This window comes from Podarcis cretensis (assembly GCF_951804945.1).
Source record: "Podarcis cretensis genome assembly, chromosome: 16".
In the NCBI taxonomy this organism is placed as follows: Eukaryota; Metazoa; Chordata; class Lepidosauria; order Squamata; family Lacertidae; genus Podarcis; species Podarcis cretensis.
Window position 1 is genome coordinate 16,277,718 of NC_137186.1, and position 17,687 is coordinate 16,295,404.

Here is a 17,687-nt window from a genome sequence, read left to right on the forward strand (position 1 = left end):
CTTCTGAGATTTAGAATATATTTTTTTTGTTTTCCTCCTCCAAAAACTAGGTGCGTCTTATGGTCTGGTGCGTCTTATAGAGCAAAAAATATGGTAATATCGTAATAATACAGCTAAAACCTTTTATTTCCATTTAATGCAAAATTTAGAAACATATTTGCCACTCTTCAGATATATTTGGTAGCACTCTCAGTGGTACATTCAGAAACAGAAATAAAATTTTAGGGAGAATTGTCAATTGTAGGGCATCCATGACATTTTTTAACTTGTACATCAAGTTAGCTTTTCTCTCACTTTGGCCTTTGTTGTGATTATAGGCCATTAAATGCGTCTCAGTCCTATGTAATCTGTATGCTGAGATACAGTTGTATTCATATATCAGATTTAAAAGCTGCCCATCAGACTTCATTGGGTCTTGTAAAAGGATGGCTACATTGTCAGCGTATTGTCAAGTAAATTTTACATCCTCCTCTCTCTGTCTTAACAGTTTCTCGTGCTTCCCAAGATCTAATGGCCTCAGCCAGGGCTCTGTGGAGAAGGCAAATGATGGGGGTGATAAAGGAGAACCTTGTCTAGTGCCTCTTCTCAAATAAAAATGTTCTGAGTCGCAGGCTTACTAGGATTGGTATAAATCATCTCCACCCAGGCTGTTGGGTGGTATATCAAATGTCCAGGCCCAGGAGCTGCTGTCCCATGGAAGATGGAAGCAGAAATGGAGCTCCCATTGGCAGCCTGAGCCAGATCCAGTGCTGGATCTGCATAGGGGGCCCACCCCATAGCCATACCCGCATGTGGACTATCACTGAGACCCAGTTATTATTGTCCATCATTGACGTTTGACTCTACAGAGGAGACTTGAGATTTCTTATATAGTCACTGCCAGCTCATCCTCTACCTGATTCCCTTTCTCCTGAGTAGACCTTGGAGAAAGAACTGCCTGGGAAACCCAGTGGGTCCCGCTCTGGGCTTTGCATCTCACTTTCTTCCACCCTTGCTCCTGAAGCCCCAAGTACAATGAGGGAGAGCTAGGGATCAAGGAAGAGCTCAGGTCCAGGAAAACGGGAAAAATGTTGTCAGAATAAAGTGTGAATCCCACACTTCCTTCCAGAGAACTCAGGGTGGCAAGCAGCAAAGAAATAAAGAGTACAATTTAAAATCAAATAAGGAATCAGGGATTGGACTAGAATCAGTGTTTCCCAAACTTGGGTCTCCAGCTGTTTTTGAACTACAATTCCCATCATCCCTGAACACTGATAGGTATGATGGGAGTTGTAGTCCAACAACAGCTGGAGACCCAAGTTTGGGAAACACTGGACTAGATGATCCCCAGGGTCCCTTCCAGCTCTATAATTCTAGGAACAACTTAAAAGCAATTACCCCCCTCCCCTGTTTATTGGGATGACTGTATTCCTGCTGCCCCAATGCCACAAATAGATTTGGGAAAGACCCAAGCTTCTAAAGTATGAGAAGCACTATCCTGAGCAAACCGCACATGTGCAAAAATTATGACAACTCGCCTCCACCACCACCACCATCACAGAAGTGAGTAGCTGGTAATCCACTATGGAAGGGGACTGGGTATTTGCACTTACCCCCCCCTCCTTCAGCAAAGCTTTCTCCAAGCTGACCAGGAAGAAAGTGCCCACTGGACCTCTTGCAGCTCCTGGCAGGGTGCCTGTGACTGGCTACCCAAGGTGCAGGCTCCTTTCCAGGCTGCCTCTGGGTCTTCAGTAGGGTTCTCACTCCAGAAAGGTCTCTCCAAGGTCTGGGGTTGTCATTCGTGGTGATTCCACGTTAGGAAACACAGGAACATGCCTTAGCCCCAGCCTGGCCACCAATCCATCATCTGACACAGCACGGACTGGCAGAAGTCATTTGTCCTCTGGGGCTTCCGGCAGCATTTCCCCCCCCTAGGCTTACTTGGATATGCAGATGGTTACACCTATCTCTCACTGTTTTAAAAACTATTTTTCGGTGTTTTCAAAATTATGCACTTGAGCTGTATGTAAAAGACAATTCATAAAATAATAATAATAATAGCCAATTTGGGAGCCCCAGCAATATGTCTGGGCCATCTGGTTATGCTTACAATTGGATTATATCCTCAAGAGCATCCAGTGCAGCAGATTAACGATTTCCTTAACTGTTCTGACCAACCATTTGATACCCACAGACAAATTGGTTGAAGAGCAGGGTGTGTGTGTGTGTGCGTGTGTTTTAGTGGGGGAAGTTGAGCAGTTGCAAAACTGGGACGAGGAAATGAGTGGCATTAAGATGTGTATGTTCATTAAGCTCTTAAATGCTTAATGAAGGGCAGAAGGTGCTCAGTTTCTTCCACGGTCATCTTTGTACAGGTAATGCTGTATCGCATCTGGGCAAATAACCTTTAAAGTGCTTCTGTTTTGGGGCCTCAGGCATTGCAGCGGGTTGGGACTAGATGACCCTCGGGGTCCTTTCCAGCTCTACCATTCTATGATTCTGTCTCTGCCCCCTCCCCAATTCCTCCTTCTCCAGCCGCCGGAGTGCCACCCAGGCAGTGGTGGCACATGACAGTGGATGCAAACGTTGCAGTTCTCTGTCTCCACAGACAGTCTGGTTCTGCTTTTACTTCTGAGCACTACAATTGCACTCATGAGCCTCTTGACACTGGCATTTTAGGGCTTAGAAGCGAGGGTGGTAGGAGTGTTCTTTTAATTTGGTGCCTCTGCGAACAATTTGACCTTGTTCCTTGATGCTGTGGTGCGCACACTCTCAACACAGAGTCCAATCTTTCATCAATGAAAACAGGTCTGTTTTAATTTTTTGCTTTATTGGAAGAGTGCTACACTCGCCATTTTCCTTCTCCCCCAGCCCCCTCTGCCCCCTCGCCTACCCTTGAGCTGCAGAGAGAGAACTTCAGCCGGGTATGAGAGGATCCAGTCAGTGAGCCCGGTTCAGAGAATTACAACTAATTTATTGATTCCTTTTGGTGCTCACTAAACTCCTCCATCTCTCCTAGTCAGGCCTTTGCGATTGACCAGTCCATTCCTTACGCCCAGACTGAAGGCTCAGCGTTACTTCCACTTGCCCCACCATTTCCCTGCTTCTCCAAAACCTGTGGTTTATCACTGAATTGGAACAAGTGGCATTTGGGTTTTCTGCAGATTACTGTTTGTTCTGATTTAGCGCTAGACCGCAGGTTTTCGGGGGAAAGCAATGGGGCAAAGGCAAAGCCACTCTGACTGATGCTTTCTAGGTACAGGGCAAGCAGAAGCGTGGACAAACCCTAAGTCTGAGAGAGACCACCGAGAAACTCTCTCTTAGAAAGGGGTTGGCAGCTTGATTCTGCAGACACTACAGAATCCTGTGGCAGAGGGAACGGAGCAGGCCATCCTACTGATTCCAGCAGACACACACTCGCTTTCAAGTACACGTCTCCAGTTTGACACTATAGCAATGAACACAACTGCCAATCTGAGCCTGGCTCTGCTTTGACTCCACTGAGTTGCCCAGCTGAAGGAGCAGCTTGTGCAGAGTTTATTGCTGCTTTGCTGTGGATTTATTTATTCATTTTTTAACCACATAAGGCCGAAGGCCAGTAGGTCTGTCTCATTCTACACTATTTTCCAGGGGGGCAGTGGATCAACATACTTTTCAGCAGATCTTCCTAGTCCTCATAAAATGTATACACAGCTTGATTGTAAAACAAACCTCACAGTGGGGTTTATGAAGATCTATTTAGCATCTATATCAAGCCATTGAGAGTGGTCATCAGGCGATGTGGAGCAACATGTCATCAGTACGCTGGTGACAGATACCTCTGTTTCTCCATAGCTTCTGAATTGGTAAACCCTGGCAAGACGGAGGCCCTGCGGATGAGTGGTTCTTGTGTCCCAGAGATAGGTCAGTTACCTGTTCCGAATGGGGCTGCGCTCCCTCCAAAGGAAGGGAGCGCAGCCTGGGGGATGCTCTCAATCCACCTTTGTCACTTGAGGCACAGGTGTCCTGGGGAGGCTAACAGTGCCTTTCCCCAGCTTCCGTTGGTGAGACAACTATGGCCATACATAGGCTGAGATAGCTTGGCCACAGTGATCTTGGTCATTGGTAACCTCATGGCTGGATTACTGCAGTGTGCTCTATGTAGGGCTTCGCCCAGAAGCTGCAGTTGGTGCAGAATGCAGCAGCTAGGTTGACTGTACCCCATCAACTCCATATAACACATCTGCTGCAAGAGCAATTCAAGGCTCTACTTTTAGCATTTAAAGTTCCAGGCAAATTGCGACCAGTTTATCTAAGACAGTGCCTTGCCCACTGTATATCCCTTCCTGGCAAATGCACTCCTCAGAAGGGGCATGGCTGAGAGTAGCATATGCCCCAGAGGTATGCTTAACCTGTACTGGAAACAGGGTTTTTAGTGTTCCGTCTGCCAGCCAAAGTCAGATAGGTGCCAGGTGTGATGATGTTTGGGCATCTACAGAAGACGCTTTGGTTTAGGAAGGCTTTCCCTGTGATGTAACCCAGTCATTTGCAGAATATCACTTTTCATAGAATTGTAGAGTTGGGAGGGACCACGAGGGTCATCTAGTCCAACCCCCTGCAATGTAGAAACTTTTTTATCTGATTATATGCTTTCATTTTTTTCCATTTTTTAAGAGTTTGTGTGGATGATTTTCTTGCTTTAGAGATGGTTAAATCAATGTTGTTGTCCTCAGTACTTCTTCATTTTGTTCTTTTTTACCTCTACGCTGCTTCAGTGGCTTACACGAATGAAACAGCCTATAAATCTATTCAATAGATAAACAATAATATTGAGATTTCAGTAGGCCTAGCAATATCTGAATAGGTTCAGGGCACAATCTTATATCTCGCTGCCCTCTGGTTTGTTTGGATGCCTCAGGTACATCTTTAGCCTAACTAGTTCAGTCTGTTGTACCTTGCAGCTGTAGGTTTCAGGGGTCTCTCTGAACTTGTGCTGCAGCTGCTACAAACTGAAGGAATAATATTTGGACACGGAAGGGCGAAGAGGAAGCTGCAGGCCCTGAAGAAGGGAGTTGGGGCCTGTGTGCTGATGTTTTTGTAAACTGAGAGAGAGCGAGCAGTGATGCAAGGACTGAGCAGAACTGAAGGGCTGAGCAAGAAGACAACACTCAGGGGCAGAGGAGGGCTACAGCCTCCAGAGACAGTTTCTGGAGTTTGTTGCTGGTAAGGACAAGCATGAGCCATGGCCTGTGCCCAACACACTGTACAATCCTAGAATTGTAGAGTTGGAAGGGATCCCCAAGAGTCATCTAGTCTGACCCTGCAATGCAGGAATCTCAACTAAAGTATCTCTGGCAGATGGCCATACTATCTCTGTTTAGAAACCTCCAATGAAGGGGAGTCCGTCACCACCTGAGAATGTCCATTCTACAGTTGGACAGCTCCTACCATCAAAAAGTTCTTCCTAATATTTAGTGAAGAATTGGGGTGTGGAGAGTGTAGGCCCCACCCCCACCCCCCCAAGCCCAGAAGCACCCGAGCAATAATTCCATTCAGTTGTCCTGTTTCCACTCGGAGTTAATAAGCTGTCAGTCCTGAAAGTCTGCCCTGCAGGGCTGGGTTCGAGAAGTACCAGTTCTGAGAGCGCAAGTCTTAACAAGGCAGCTGGAATAGAAAGGGAGCTTCCAGGATAACCATGGTGACACATGGTAAGAGTCACTGAGTTGGATTTGCATGGGCCTCTGGATTGTCTTGCCAGGCCCTGTATAGTAGACAAGGTTTTCTGTGGAGAAACTGCCACAGATACGGGGTGTAAGCAAAGAGCAAAGCACCCTTTGTGTTCTTATTTTTCAGTGTAGGTGTCTGATGGGGAACTGGTGTCATTGGACAATCTGCTTTAATTCAGAGCAGCCCTGCTGAGGAGCACAAGTTGATTATTCCCGGGCCCCCATGTCCCTGCTTCAGTGCATGTTTCTGGGTGCATATGAAGGGATGGAGTCCAGACAGCAATGGTGAGGATTGTGCAATTAGGAGGCTGTTATTGCAGAAAAATGGGACGCGGGTGGCGCTGTGGGTAAAACCTCAGTGCCTAGGACTTGCTGATCGTATGGTCGGCGGTTCGAATCCCCGCGGCGGGGTGAGCTCCCGTCGTTCGGTCCCAGCTCCTGCCCACCTAGCAGTTCGAAAGCACCCTTAAGTGCAAGTAGATAAATAGGTACCGCTTTATAGCGGGAAGGTAAACGGCGTTTCTGTGTGCTGCGCTGGTGCTGGCTCGCCAACTGCAGCTTCGTCACGCTGGCCACGTGACCCGGAAGTGTCTTCGGACGGCGCCGGCTCACGGCCTCTAGAGCAAGATGAGCACGCAACCCTAGAGTCGGACACGACTGGCCCTTACGGGCAGGGGTACCTTTACCTTTACCTTTATTGCAGAAAACCATGCATCAGATGGGTGTGACTTTGTCCTGGGCAGCTGGCCTTTGTGGTGTTTCCGCTCTCTCCTTTTCCATGTATTTGGAATGCTAAGCCAGGTTAATGGGTTTGTGGTTAAGGAACTGGTTAGATGGGTTTGATTCTGAGTGCGGGGCATAAGTCCACATCCACACATCCTTCTGCTTTCTCCCCCACCCACAACCCCAGTGTTGCCTCCAGTCCAAGGAAACATTAGTATGCAAATAAAGGGCACTCTTCTGTGCATCATAGCCAATGGGTCAGTGATAAGCAGATAGAGGCAGACTGCAGCCAATGACAAGAGTTCTCTGGGATGTGATTTACATGTGTCCAGTGTCACCTGGGAAGGGGCTGCCTCCTGTTTCAGACCCTGCCATTATGACAACACCCCCAGATAAGGCAGCTCAGCAAGGAGTATTGGGAGGGGCATCTTGGGCCAGCTGATCAGCATATTCATTACGCTTGTGATTTGGGGTAGCTGGTAGTGGGGTTTTTTTGCCATGGTGGGTTTTTTTTTTAACCATAATCGGTGTGCAGGGCTTGTTTAGGAAAGTTTGCAAGAATGAGGTGGCAGGAATATAGTCACCCCTACATGGGTGTTTATGCTGGGAGGAGGGTTTATGTTGCGGGGCAGAACTGAGCTATCTGCAATTAGTTAAGTATTTTTATTTATTTACTTGATGGGGAGGGCAGCTGTCTGCCCCCTTGCTACACCCATGCACCCTCCATAAAACCTCTTTTGTGAGCGGTTGGCGCTATGGGTTAAACCACAGAGCCTAGGAGTTGCCAATCAGAAGGTCGGCGGTTCGAATCCCCTTTGCTCAGTCCCTGCTCCTGCCAACCTAGCAGTTCAAAAGCATGTCAAAGTGCAAGTAGATAAATAGGTACCGCTCCGGCAGGAAGGTAAATGGCATTTCTGTGCGCTGCTCTGGTTCGCCAGAAGCGGCTTAGTCATGCTGGCCACATGACCTGGAAGGTGTATGCCGGCTCCCTCGACCAGTAAAGCGAGATGAGTGCTGCAACCCCAGAGTCGGTCACAACTGGACCTAATGGTCAGGGGTCCCTTTACCTTATGCCAGAGTGGAGGTATTCAGTTTGTAGCGACTGAAGGGGAAGGCTGAACCTGCTTCAGGATCCTGCCTTGCCCATCTGCTCTGGAATTGTGTGCTCTGTAGAGGTCTATGCCATAGCTTGAGCAACAGTGACTTTGGAACTAAGGAAGGGCCAGAGAAGCATGTATGGGTGAATCTGTTTTGTTGGAACTGCGGCAGAGTTTTTGAGTATCCTGGTGGTGTCTGGAGAAGGCAGTGGTAGAGATGGTTTGCAGTTCAGGATGGGGGGCGTGCATTTAAGGCATTCAGGATACTACACAGCCGAATCCCGCCCCCACCCCCCATGTAGCAGAGCTGGTTTACTACATTTTAGGAAGAGAAGGCGGGAGCCCCCACCCTGCGAGTCCAAATCCCCTCTGTTGGGTGTGACCCGGCACCTGCCCACAAGGCTCCCTGTGCTTGCGATGTGTCGATTATTATGCACACCTGTGTGAAATGTCACACCTTGAGGAAGGTATTTCACGTGGGGTGTGGGTGTACGCCTTCCTCATCGGACTAGAATGAAGCACACTGTGCAAGCAGGGCTGTATCAGAGCTGGTACATGGGCTGGGTGTGCAAGGCAGGGATTGCGGTTAGGAAAGATAGGCATGTGCATGCGTGCGATCGGTTTCTGTCCTGAAATATTGCACGGCAGGTGTGCAAGGGAAAGGTTTGTGCTGCGTGCTGTGCGCCTTCTCCTGCCTTGCATCCTTGTGTGTGCTGAAGGGCCTTGCGAAGGATGGACCGTGAGCACCCAAAAGGTGCCTTGTGTGTGCAGGGGTGTCTCTGCTCAAGGGAGCTAGACCAGGGGTCAGCAACCTTTTTCAGCCGTGGGCTGGTCCATTGTCCCTCAGACCATGTGGTGGGCTGGACTATATTTTGAAGAGAGAGAAAAAATGAACAAATTCCTATGCCCCACAAATAACCCAGAGATGCATTTTAAATAAAAGGACACATTCTACTCATGTTAAAACACGCTGATTCCCGGACCGTCCGTGGGCCTTATTGAGAAGGCGATTGGGCTGGATCCGGCCCACAGGCCTTAGGTTGCCTACCCCTGAGCTAGACTGTTCCTCTTCCTGGGTTGTCTCCTCTTTCCTCTCTTTCCCTGGCTTGGAGGAATAGGATGAGGTGTGCCTGCCAGACTTCACAGCTTTCCCTCTGGGATTTAGTGTTCCCACCCACATGTAGGTGGGTATGCACGTGTGATTGTGCATTGCTCAAAGATATGTGTGTGGGGAAAGAAGGGAAGATTGTGTAGGGCCTATGGGGCTGGTAGTGCAACACTAGCAGTGTGTGTGGGAGGGAGGAAGGAAGGGAGATAGAGAGGATGGGGAGAGAAAGGTGAGAGAACAGGTGCATGCATTCATGTATCCTCTACTGCAAGCTGAATCGGAGAGCACCTCTCTTCCATTTTTATCCAGCTACAAGGACCCCACCTCCTTCTGACAAAGTGCCCAGAGACTATTCTAGTTTGTTAATGGGATCCAGGAAAGAAGTGGGGGGGGGGCTGCAGCAGTCAGAACAATATGGCTGCCTCCGTCATGCCTGAGGGATCATTGGAGTGGTCTCCATGGCAACGGGAGGAGAGAGCAGCATCCTAATGTGCCTAGCCTCCTTCTCCTCTTCTCTTTGCAGCTCTCAGGCGCTTGACAGGGCTTGGGAGGAGGAGGAGAACAAGCAGAAGAAGGGGAAAGGCCAGGGCCTCACCCAGTGCCCCCCAACTCCAGATAAGGCAAACCTGCCTTCCAAACCTCCTCTAGCAAGAGCTAGGAATACTGCCCCCTCCCTAAACTAAGCCACCCACCCATCAACATGCTCACAAGTTCATCTAGCCACCCTCTGCTTTGGACAGGCAGGGAGTCCCAGCAAGTGATGCCTTCTGCAGTCATGTTCTGCTTATATACATCTTTACTTGCCCTTGTGCCCTCCAGATTAATCTGGAGTTAATCTGTGCTTGGCTGCCTGAAGTGGAGTCCATCCACATGGCACAACACTCCCTCTGCCCGGCTAGTGCCCACAGTTTATAACCATTGCTGCACCTTCCAGGCACCAGTTCCTGCCTTCTCCTTGCCCCCCACCTCACCCTGTGGGACCACCTGCGCCAGGTCCTCTGCTGGGCCAGTGCCATTCTGGATGCCCGTGCTCTCAGGTCATGGTGTGGAGGTGGCGCCAGCCGCCAATGGGTGGGTGGGAGGAAGCAGAGAGGAAGCTCTCCTCTTCGTATCTTGTCTGGAGTATGACATCTTCCACCTTTGGATGTGGAAAGAAGGATGCGGGAATGATGTAGCCTGGATATTGCATTTGCACCCTTCCCTTCCTTGTGCACATGAAGGTGGGGAGGGAGAGAACGATCCAAATCCTTTCTCTTTCCCCCAAACCCAGGACTAGTTGCTTGTGACTGGAGAAGCATCAACCCACTGCCAGGGAAAGGCACACAAAATTTGCCTCTCCTCATTTAGGCTGTAAATGATGACTAATAGATCTTGGCAGCTAAGCTCTTAAAAGATGGCCTGAGTGGGTTTTCTGGACTTGCATCAGACACCCCCTCCCCAAGCCCACCAGAGAGTTAAACAGTGGAACTCTCTCCCGCAGTGATGGCCACCAACTTGGATGACTATAAACAAGGATCAGACAAATTCATAATAATTTTATTATTTATACCCGCCTGTCTGGCTGGGTTGCTCCAGCCACTCTGTCTGGGCAGCTTCCAACACAGCTACGTCCCTATCTGGACAGGGATAGCCTAACTACTGTTGTCTATGCTCTGGTAACCTCAAGGTTAGATGCGTTATACGTAGGCAGGCAGGCCAGGCAATGTGTTATATGTAGGGCTGCCTCTGAAGATGGTTCAGAAACTTCAGCTGGTGTAGAATTCAGCAGTTAGGTTGCTCACCGGAGTAAGAAAATTTGAGCACATTACACTGATCCTGGTATGACTGCACTGGCTACCAATTAGTTTCTGGGCCCAATACCTCAAGGACTGCCTCTTTCCATATGAACCTACCCGGACCCTGAGTTCATCTTCTGAGGCCCTCCTTCATGTGCATCCTCCTCGAGAGGTCCGAAGGGTGGCAACATGAGAAAGGGCCTTCTCTGGAGTGGCTCCTCATCTGTTGAACGCTTTCCCCAGGGAAGTTCGCCTGGCACCTTCATTATACACTTTTAGGCGCCAGGCAAAAATGTTCCTCTTTAACCAGGCATTTGTTTGATCCAATTTACATCCTATGCCCTTTTAAAATGTGGTTTTTTTGGGGGGGGGGGTATTGGGTTGCTGTTTTTATTTTTATTAGGTATTTTGTGGTTTTATATCTTGATTTTATTCTGTGAACTGCTCTGAGACCCCTGGGTATAGGGCGGTATATAAATTCAATAAATAATAATAATAATTAATAATATAATAAAACCATAACATCAAATCAGAAGGCTTTTCCTCTGTGGGTGGCTCTTCCCACTGTATTGTCACTGTGCTTGAATCCTCCTTGAGGGTTTCCCACTGGCCCCTGGGAGAACAGAATGCTGGACTGCATGGGCCATTGGCTGGATATAGCAGGCTCATCTTATATGCTTATGTTCTTGTGAGAGTTCACTGCTCAGAGGCCTTCAGACTTGGTGCTTGAGCCCCAGCTTTTGAAGGGTCTCAGGGACCCGAGAGCAGGATTCAAGACTCCTGAGTCCAGTCTCAAATTTTTGGGAGGAAACAGATATCTTGCTATGGATGAGTGGAGATGGTCAGGGAACTCCCAGGAAGCCTGGGTCCTTTGTATACCCTTTGGAGTTGTGGTCAAATAGTTTGGATCAGAGGTGAGGGATCTGGGAGGGTCTCCCAGGTGTTTGTGGGCTGCATCTCCCAACATCCTTAACCATTAGCTGGTAATTTTGGTCCCAGTCTGTGTTGGTATTGGGTTTTTTATGATTTTGCTGTTTTTTTGCTTGTTGTTTCCCACTCTGGGCTCTTTTTGGAGGAAGGACTGAGTATAATTTAAATAAGGAATACAGTAAGTAAATTTGGAGGCCCATGAGGGGGGTGAGCTGTGGTCCTCCAGATACTATTAGACTACAGTTCACATCATCTTCATCCAGCAGGGCTTGTCTTTTAACCTGCATAGCACTTTTAATGTCAGAAAGTTCAAAACACTGCTTCTGAACAGAGTGCCCCCCCCACAACCACTGCCACCCTCTTCAGGCCCAGACACTTCTCGTCCAAGGAGTGGGTTGAGGTGTGGAAGAACCTGCGGGTCCCTTCAGATATTGTCGAACCACAACTTCCACAGGCACTGACCATTGGTCATGCTGACTGTGGCTGATGGGAGTTGGAGTCCCTTAAGATCTGGAGAGACACCAGTTCCCCAACTCTGCAGGAGTGCAGAGGAGCTTTTGAGCCAGCATGCCTGACTCCCGAGAGAGCAGGTGGAGGGCTGCTTTGAATTCTAATTTTTGTAGTTTGATTATTTGCTGAATAGTGCTACTTTCTAAGTGGTGTCCAAGAGGGGTCCAGCATGTATTCAGTTGAAACTAACAATAAAATCTGGGGGGAACTTACTTAAAGCGCTTTATGGATTATTTTTTATTCAAACATCACCAAGAGCCTGAAGTCCAACAGGGGAGTGTTATTAGAAGTGGGAGGGAGTTCCATAGAACTAGGTTCACAGTACTGAAGGCACGGCTCCTGGCAGATGTGAGCTGTGTGTCTGAACCATGGCGGCACCCAAAGAGAGACAGCCTCAACAGGACCCTTGGGTGCCAAACTTTGAACACCTGCTGAAAGCTTTTCCATTCCTATGCATGCAAAGAAGAATACTTATTTCCACAGTGGTTAATGGATGTCTTTTTTAAAACTTTGTATGTGGCATTTATCATGTGGCTTTGTGTACTATTCTTGTAAACCGATTTGGTGTTTTATTTTTTTAATGAACACGGACTCCCCGCAAGACCTCAGTGATCAGGCTGCAGTATAAAGGGATCCAGCGGAACCAAGTTCACAAAGGCCTTCTCAATGAATAATGGACCCTTAAATGTGTCCTGGTTGCATCTGGGCAGGGAGGGCAAGCTTTTAAGCAGCCTCGGACACATGTTGTGGTGAGAGGTCTGTCCCCATCGGCAGTCTGGCTGCAGCAGCTTGCCCCAACTGGAGTTTGGGGCATGGGCAGCTCCACATGGAGCACATTGAAATAACTGAGGTTACCAGGGCTTGAACCACCATGGTGAAGAACGGTCATAGCTGGCATACCAGCCATAGCTGGTGAAACCTCCAGTGTGTGCTTTCTACTGCTTCAGATGGTAGGACCCAAACTAAAACATCGAGAAAGGAGATTCCGAATGAGCTTTCTGACAGTAAGATCTGTTCAGCAGTGGAATGGACTCCCTTGGAAGGTGGCCGATCCATGGGAGGGTTTTAAACAGTGATCAGATGAGCTGTGATTCTGGCATTGCAGCAGGGTTGGACTAGACGACTTTTGGGATTCTTTCCACCTCTGTGATTCTGGGGCTGTCTGAAACCCTGGAGAGACCCTGCTTGTCAGTGCAGGTGGTACTGAGTTAGATGGACCTACGTTTTTGCAACTGCCTGTATCCTTGCCTGTATGTTTGCCTTTGAGATGCTGGAAGGGGCAAATGTGCCAGCCACTTTTAGGCCTGTAGCTGCTTGACAGATTGATTAGGACTCAGATGTGTGTCTGCATTGGAGGTGGGAGCGAGAACTCCTCATTTGCATGAAATTGGGAGCTTTTTCCGGAAGCAGCTGCCAGCACAGGGTCTGGAGCTGACGTGGTGATGAATGGCGGCAGAGGGGTGGCATGGGAGGAATAGGAAGGCTGCCTCATTCTGATGCCACCTGCAGCCTTCGACCATGCAGGGAAAGGCATGCAGCGGCCCTGCCTTCTCCTTGTCACTCTGCATGTTGGGGCCTTATTGCTCACGCCATTATGCGGGGGGGAGGATACTTGCTTTGCCTTGCTGAATAGGTGCTGGTGTGTATGTCTGTGTCCTTGCCCATGCCCTGTGGAACAAGGGCACTCTGACATCAAGGGAGCTCTGTTTGCAGCCTAGGGCCAGGGAGAGAGGTGGGGCTGTGTCCTTTGACCCAGGGGACATGAGGGGCCAGTCCTAGGGACCAGGAAGTTCATTGCAAGGGTCATTGCAAGAGAAAGCCCCAGGGCTGGATCCCGCCATTCTGCTTTCTTCATTGTCAGTTCTGGGTCGCTCAGCCGTCTGTGTGTGTGTGTGTGTGTGTGTGTGTAACTCTGATCTGTCACACAAGGGTGACAGTGGAGGTTGCTTGCAGGCAAAGTCAATGCACACTGGGTTCAGCACTCTGATCTGCTCTGGATGCGTGCCTGTGGGCAGAAGGGGGCCTTTTCACAATTGCTCGCAGCCAACGCGTTTGCCCCATAAGAGCCTCCTTTAGCCCAGCCTTGCAAAGGACTGGACTTCAGTCATTCTGTGCAGCCTGCCTGTGTGCACAGGCCAGTGCTAAGCTGCTACAAACTTCCCTGCCTGATCGCCTGGAGGCAATTGCTTAATCACCACAAGCAACCAGATGAGTGGCTGTTGACAGGCCTGCCTTAGCCTTTCCGTCTAACTTACAGTCGGGGAAACATTCTCAGCTTCTCAGTGCACGCCTTACTTATTTATTGAACAAATGTGCATCCCACACCTTCGACCACTGGGAGTGTTCCCAGGGCAGTAAAGTATGGATTCTGCTCTGCTCTAATTGGGGAGGAGCATCATAGCTCTGTGGCAGAGTGTGTGCTTTGCAATGCGAAAGGTCTCAAGGGTTCAGTCCACAACGGAAGCATCTCCAGGTAGGGCTGGGAATGTCCCAAGCTTGAAGACCTAGAGGGCCGATGCTGCCAGTCAGAGTAGGTAATATTGAGGTACATGGATGAGTGGCCTGGCTCCCTTCGGAGGAGCTTCCCATGCTTTGGTGGTTCTTCCTTGACAGATTTCCACCCAAATATCCTGGGCCCGTCTTCTGTCTTCCTCTGGGTTGTGTGCTGGACTTGGTGGTTTCCATGCAGAGTTCCTCTCAATCAAATGTGTTGCAATTTCAAGATGGTGGGGCAAGCTTTTTATTGGAGGGAAATTCCTCCCAGTCTCTGACACCTGGGACAATGGGAAAGGAGGGGGGGTATTCCTGTTGGGCCCCCAGGCACCCACTCATACCCACTGACCTGCTTTAGGAATCTGGTCGGTTGGAGGAGAGGCCAGCTGTTGACTCTTGGTTTTGCTTCACTAACCCTTTTCCTTCCTGGAGCAGTTTCCGCTCACGCCTGATTCTTGCCGGCCGCAAACGCCACACGCCCCCCTCAAGGCTGCCTTGGTTTGCGTGGTTCTCCCCCCCTCCCACTCCCACCCCCACATTTTTATTGTTTTTAACCAGGAAAAAAAAAGCATTTTCTCTCATTGGGCGATGTGACTGTTTGCCCGAAATGCTTTTTTTTTTAATCCTCAAAGAAACCAAACTTCTTTTATTTTCTTTCCCTGTTCCCCTCTTGTTATGATTATTATTATTGCTTTGGTTTTGTCTGGCTCTGTCCGGGATTTTGAGTTTCTTCTCCTCTCTCCTTTCTGTTTGTTTCGGCATCCGACCCTCAAACCTTCCCCCTTCTCTATCTCCCGGGGGCCTGGATGTCTGTCACAAGTTAAAAAATGCTTTTAAATTGTGGCAAAGAGGGGAAAACCCTCCTTTTTTCCGTGCGTTTATATGACTCGTCTTTTTCTTTCTTTCTTTTTTTCTTTCCTTCCCCTTCAAGGTCCAGCTCACCTGACGCTAAACAGCCAAGGTATGGTCTTAAGTTTCTTTCCACAAATGAGTTTTTTATTTCCTCCTCCTCTTCCTCTCTCCATCTCTCTCTCCTTTGCCATCTCTTTCTCCATCTCCCTCCTTTGCTCTCTTTCTCTTTCTCTCTCTCTCTCTCTGGTTTTTCTCCTCCGTTCATCTGCTTGAACCATCTTATCATCCCGTGTTGGTTTCTGACATTGCCTCGATTTCTCGCTTATGCAGCTGGGAAAAAAAAAGAAAATGTTTTGGTTGTGTTTTATACATGAATGTTTATTAGAAAAGAAAAGGGGGAAAAACATGTTTCGGGGAGGAAGTCAAAGAAACTGCCTTTAATCTTGCGTCGCTGCTACAGAGCTTTGATGAACTGTGTGACTTATGCTGGTGATCTGATTATTACAAGCCCCATGTGGGGCTTGCTTCATTGATTGCTTCTGATGCATTCTTGGGGATTCATCTGCTAGGGGGCACAAACTAGCATCCCTCACCCAAAGCGCAGTGGGTCTGGGATGTGCCAGCTAAAGTGTGGCAGGAATTTGCTGCAGCCGTCACCCAGCCCTCCCCAACCATTTCGCCCTGCTATCTGAACAAGTGTATTGGAAACCACCTGGTGAAGAGGGTGGGCCAGGGGCGTACGAAGGGTGGGGTGGGGGCGTTCCGCCCCGGGTGCCGCCCTGGGTGGGAGGTGACAAGATGGCCTGCTGCCCCCCACCCCCCCAGCTGTAGAGCAGATGAGGGTATGGGCTGCCGCGTGAGAGGCATCTGTGTGAGCGCCGTGCATGCACAGTCAGGCAGTTCACCCTACCTTGGGTGCCAGAGGGGCTTCCTCTGCCACCCCTCAAGCATTTTGGGGGGGAGCCTGAGAGGAGCCCCTTGTTGGGTCACCCTGGTTTGAAAGAGAGGAGGCTTCCTTCTGCTCAGCTGAAAGGTGCCAATCGGGCTTGGCACCTCCTAAACTTTGTTGGCTGCCTGGTGGAGTCCAGCAGGGCAGTGCTTTGCTTGTCATTTGCTGCTTTGGGGGGAACCAGGAGGCTTCTCTCTTTGTCAGCCCCTCACTGATGAGAAAAGAATGGGCCACGCTCATATCCCCATGCACAAGGGGTGCATGGAGGAGACTGGTTTCAAAAAGGCCAACTCCTCCTCTGCTCTAGAAGTTGTCATCTTTACTCCCATTTTTTTTATCAGTGGTGGCCAATAGTAGCTCAAGGCTGTTGTGTGACCAGCATGCTCTAAAGCAGCCTTTCTCAACCTGTGGGTCCCCAGATGACGTTGAACTACAATTCCCATCACCCCTAGCTAGCAAGGCCAGAGCTCAGGATGATGGGAGTTGTAGTCCAACAACATCTGGGACTCACAGGTTGAGAACCACTGCTCTAAAGGGATGGGAAGTGAGAAACCCACAGTTGCCCTCCAGATGTGGCTGGAGCCCAACTCCCATCATCTTGGACACCATGCTGGTTCGCGGGGTTGATGGGAGTTGGAGTCCAGCAACGTCTGGAGAGCCACATTTATCTCTCTGAAACAGTGTTGGACTACTCTAGATGGTGTTGGACTACAATTCCCATCATGCACAGCCAGCTTAGCCCAATGGGAAATGTAGTTTGGACTATCTAGGGACCCAAGGTTGAATACCAGAGAGGGGCATCTGAGCAATCAACCAGCCATAGTGCTCGCATTAAAGCACTCTTTGCTGGCTGTGGAAAAGCTTGTTGGTCCGAGGTGGTCAGATTTCTTAAAGAGACACGAGGGTAGGACGGATGAGGAGACAAGTTGCAGTCCATCCAGGAGGTGCCACATTTTTGTGAGATGACCTCTCAGTTCTCAGACTCTGTTCTTTCCCAATCTGGCACAATGCCAGTTTTACCCTTGATCTCTTGCTCTGCTTCTTACATTGACCCCATGTGGTTTGGAGTCAGGGAACCTCTGAATCAAAGCCAGCCATGTTGTTAAGCTTCAGGGTGGGCTTCACATTCCGAAACGTTATCAATAAACCATAATGCAGGTGTGCTAGGAATGAGGGACAGCCCATACCCCCTTCCTTTTGGTAAATGTTTAAAATAAATAGCAGCCAAGCCCCAGGAGTGAAGTCTGAAAAGCACCATGGCTTGGGCCAGGTCTCCAGAGAAGGTGATTCAACGACCTCAGGGCCACCCAGACACATGTCATCCTTAGGCAGAGCCCACAACTGACGCGGCTTGCCCTGGCTTGAAGCTCCAAGCAGTACTAAGCACCTCAGCCTGGACACCATTTTAATTTCTCACAAATTCCATGGTGACTGTCATTGTACTTGGGCATTGCGGAGAATTTGGGTGGTGGCTGCGCCCAGTGTGCAAATGCTGCTCTTGGCAGGGTGTACTGATGAAGAATGGGGTCCACTAGAGGTTTCTTTGACCAAGGCCACCTTCAGACC

The 17,687-nt window shown here is 49.3% G+C and overlaps 1 protein-coding gene across 23 annotated transcripts in view; it reads left to right on the forward strand.

Moving 5' to 3' along the window:
• The window catches only part of NRXN2 (neurexin 2), a 292,189-nt gene that overhangs the window by 36,368 nt on the left and 238,134 nt on the right, over window positions 1–17,687 (forward strand). For 19 of the 23 annotated variants that reach the window (XM_079956317.1, XM_079956316.1, XM_079956322.1 and 16 more), the window contains exon 3: window positions 15,252–15,281. The exons of the other annotated variants lie outside the window; for them this stretch is intronic. In XM_079956317.1, the coding sequence (XP_079812443.1) occupies window positions 15,252–15,281 (30 nt within the window). The remainder of the gene's footprint in view (window positions 1–15,251; window positions 15,282–17,687) is intronic. 23 annotated transcript variants of the gene reach the window in all.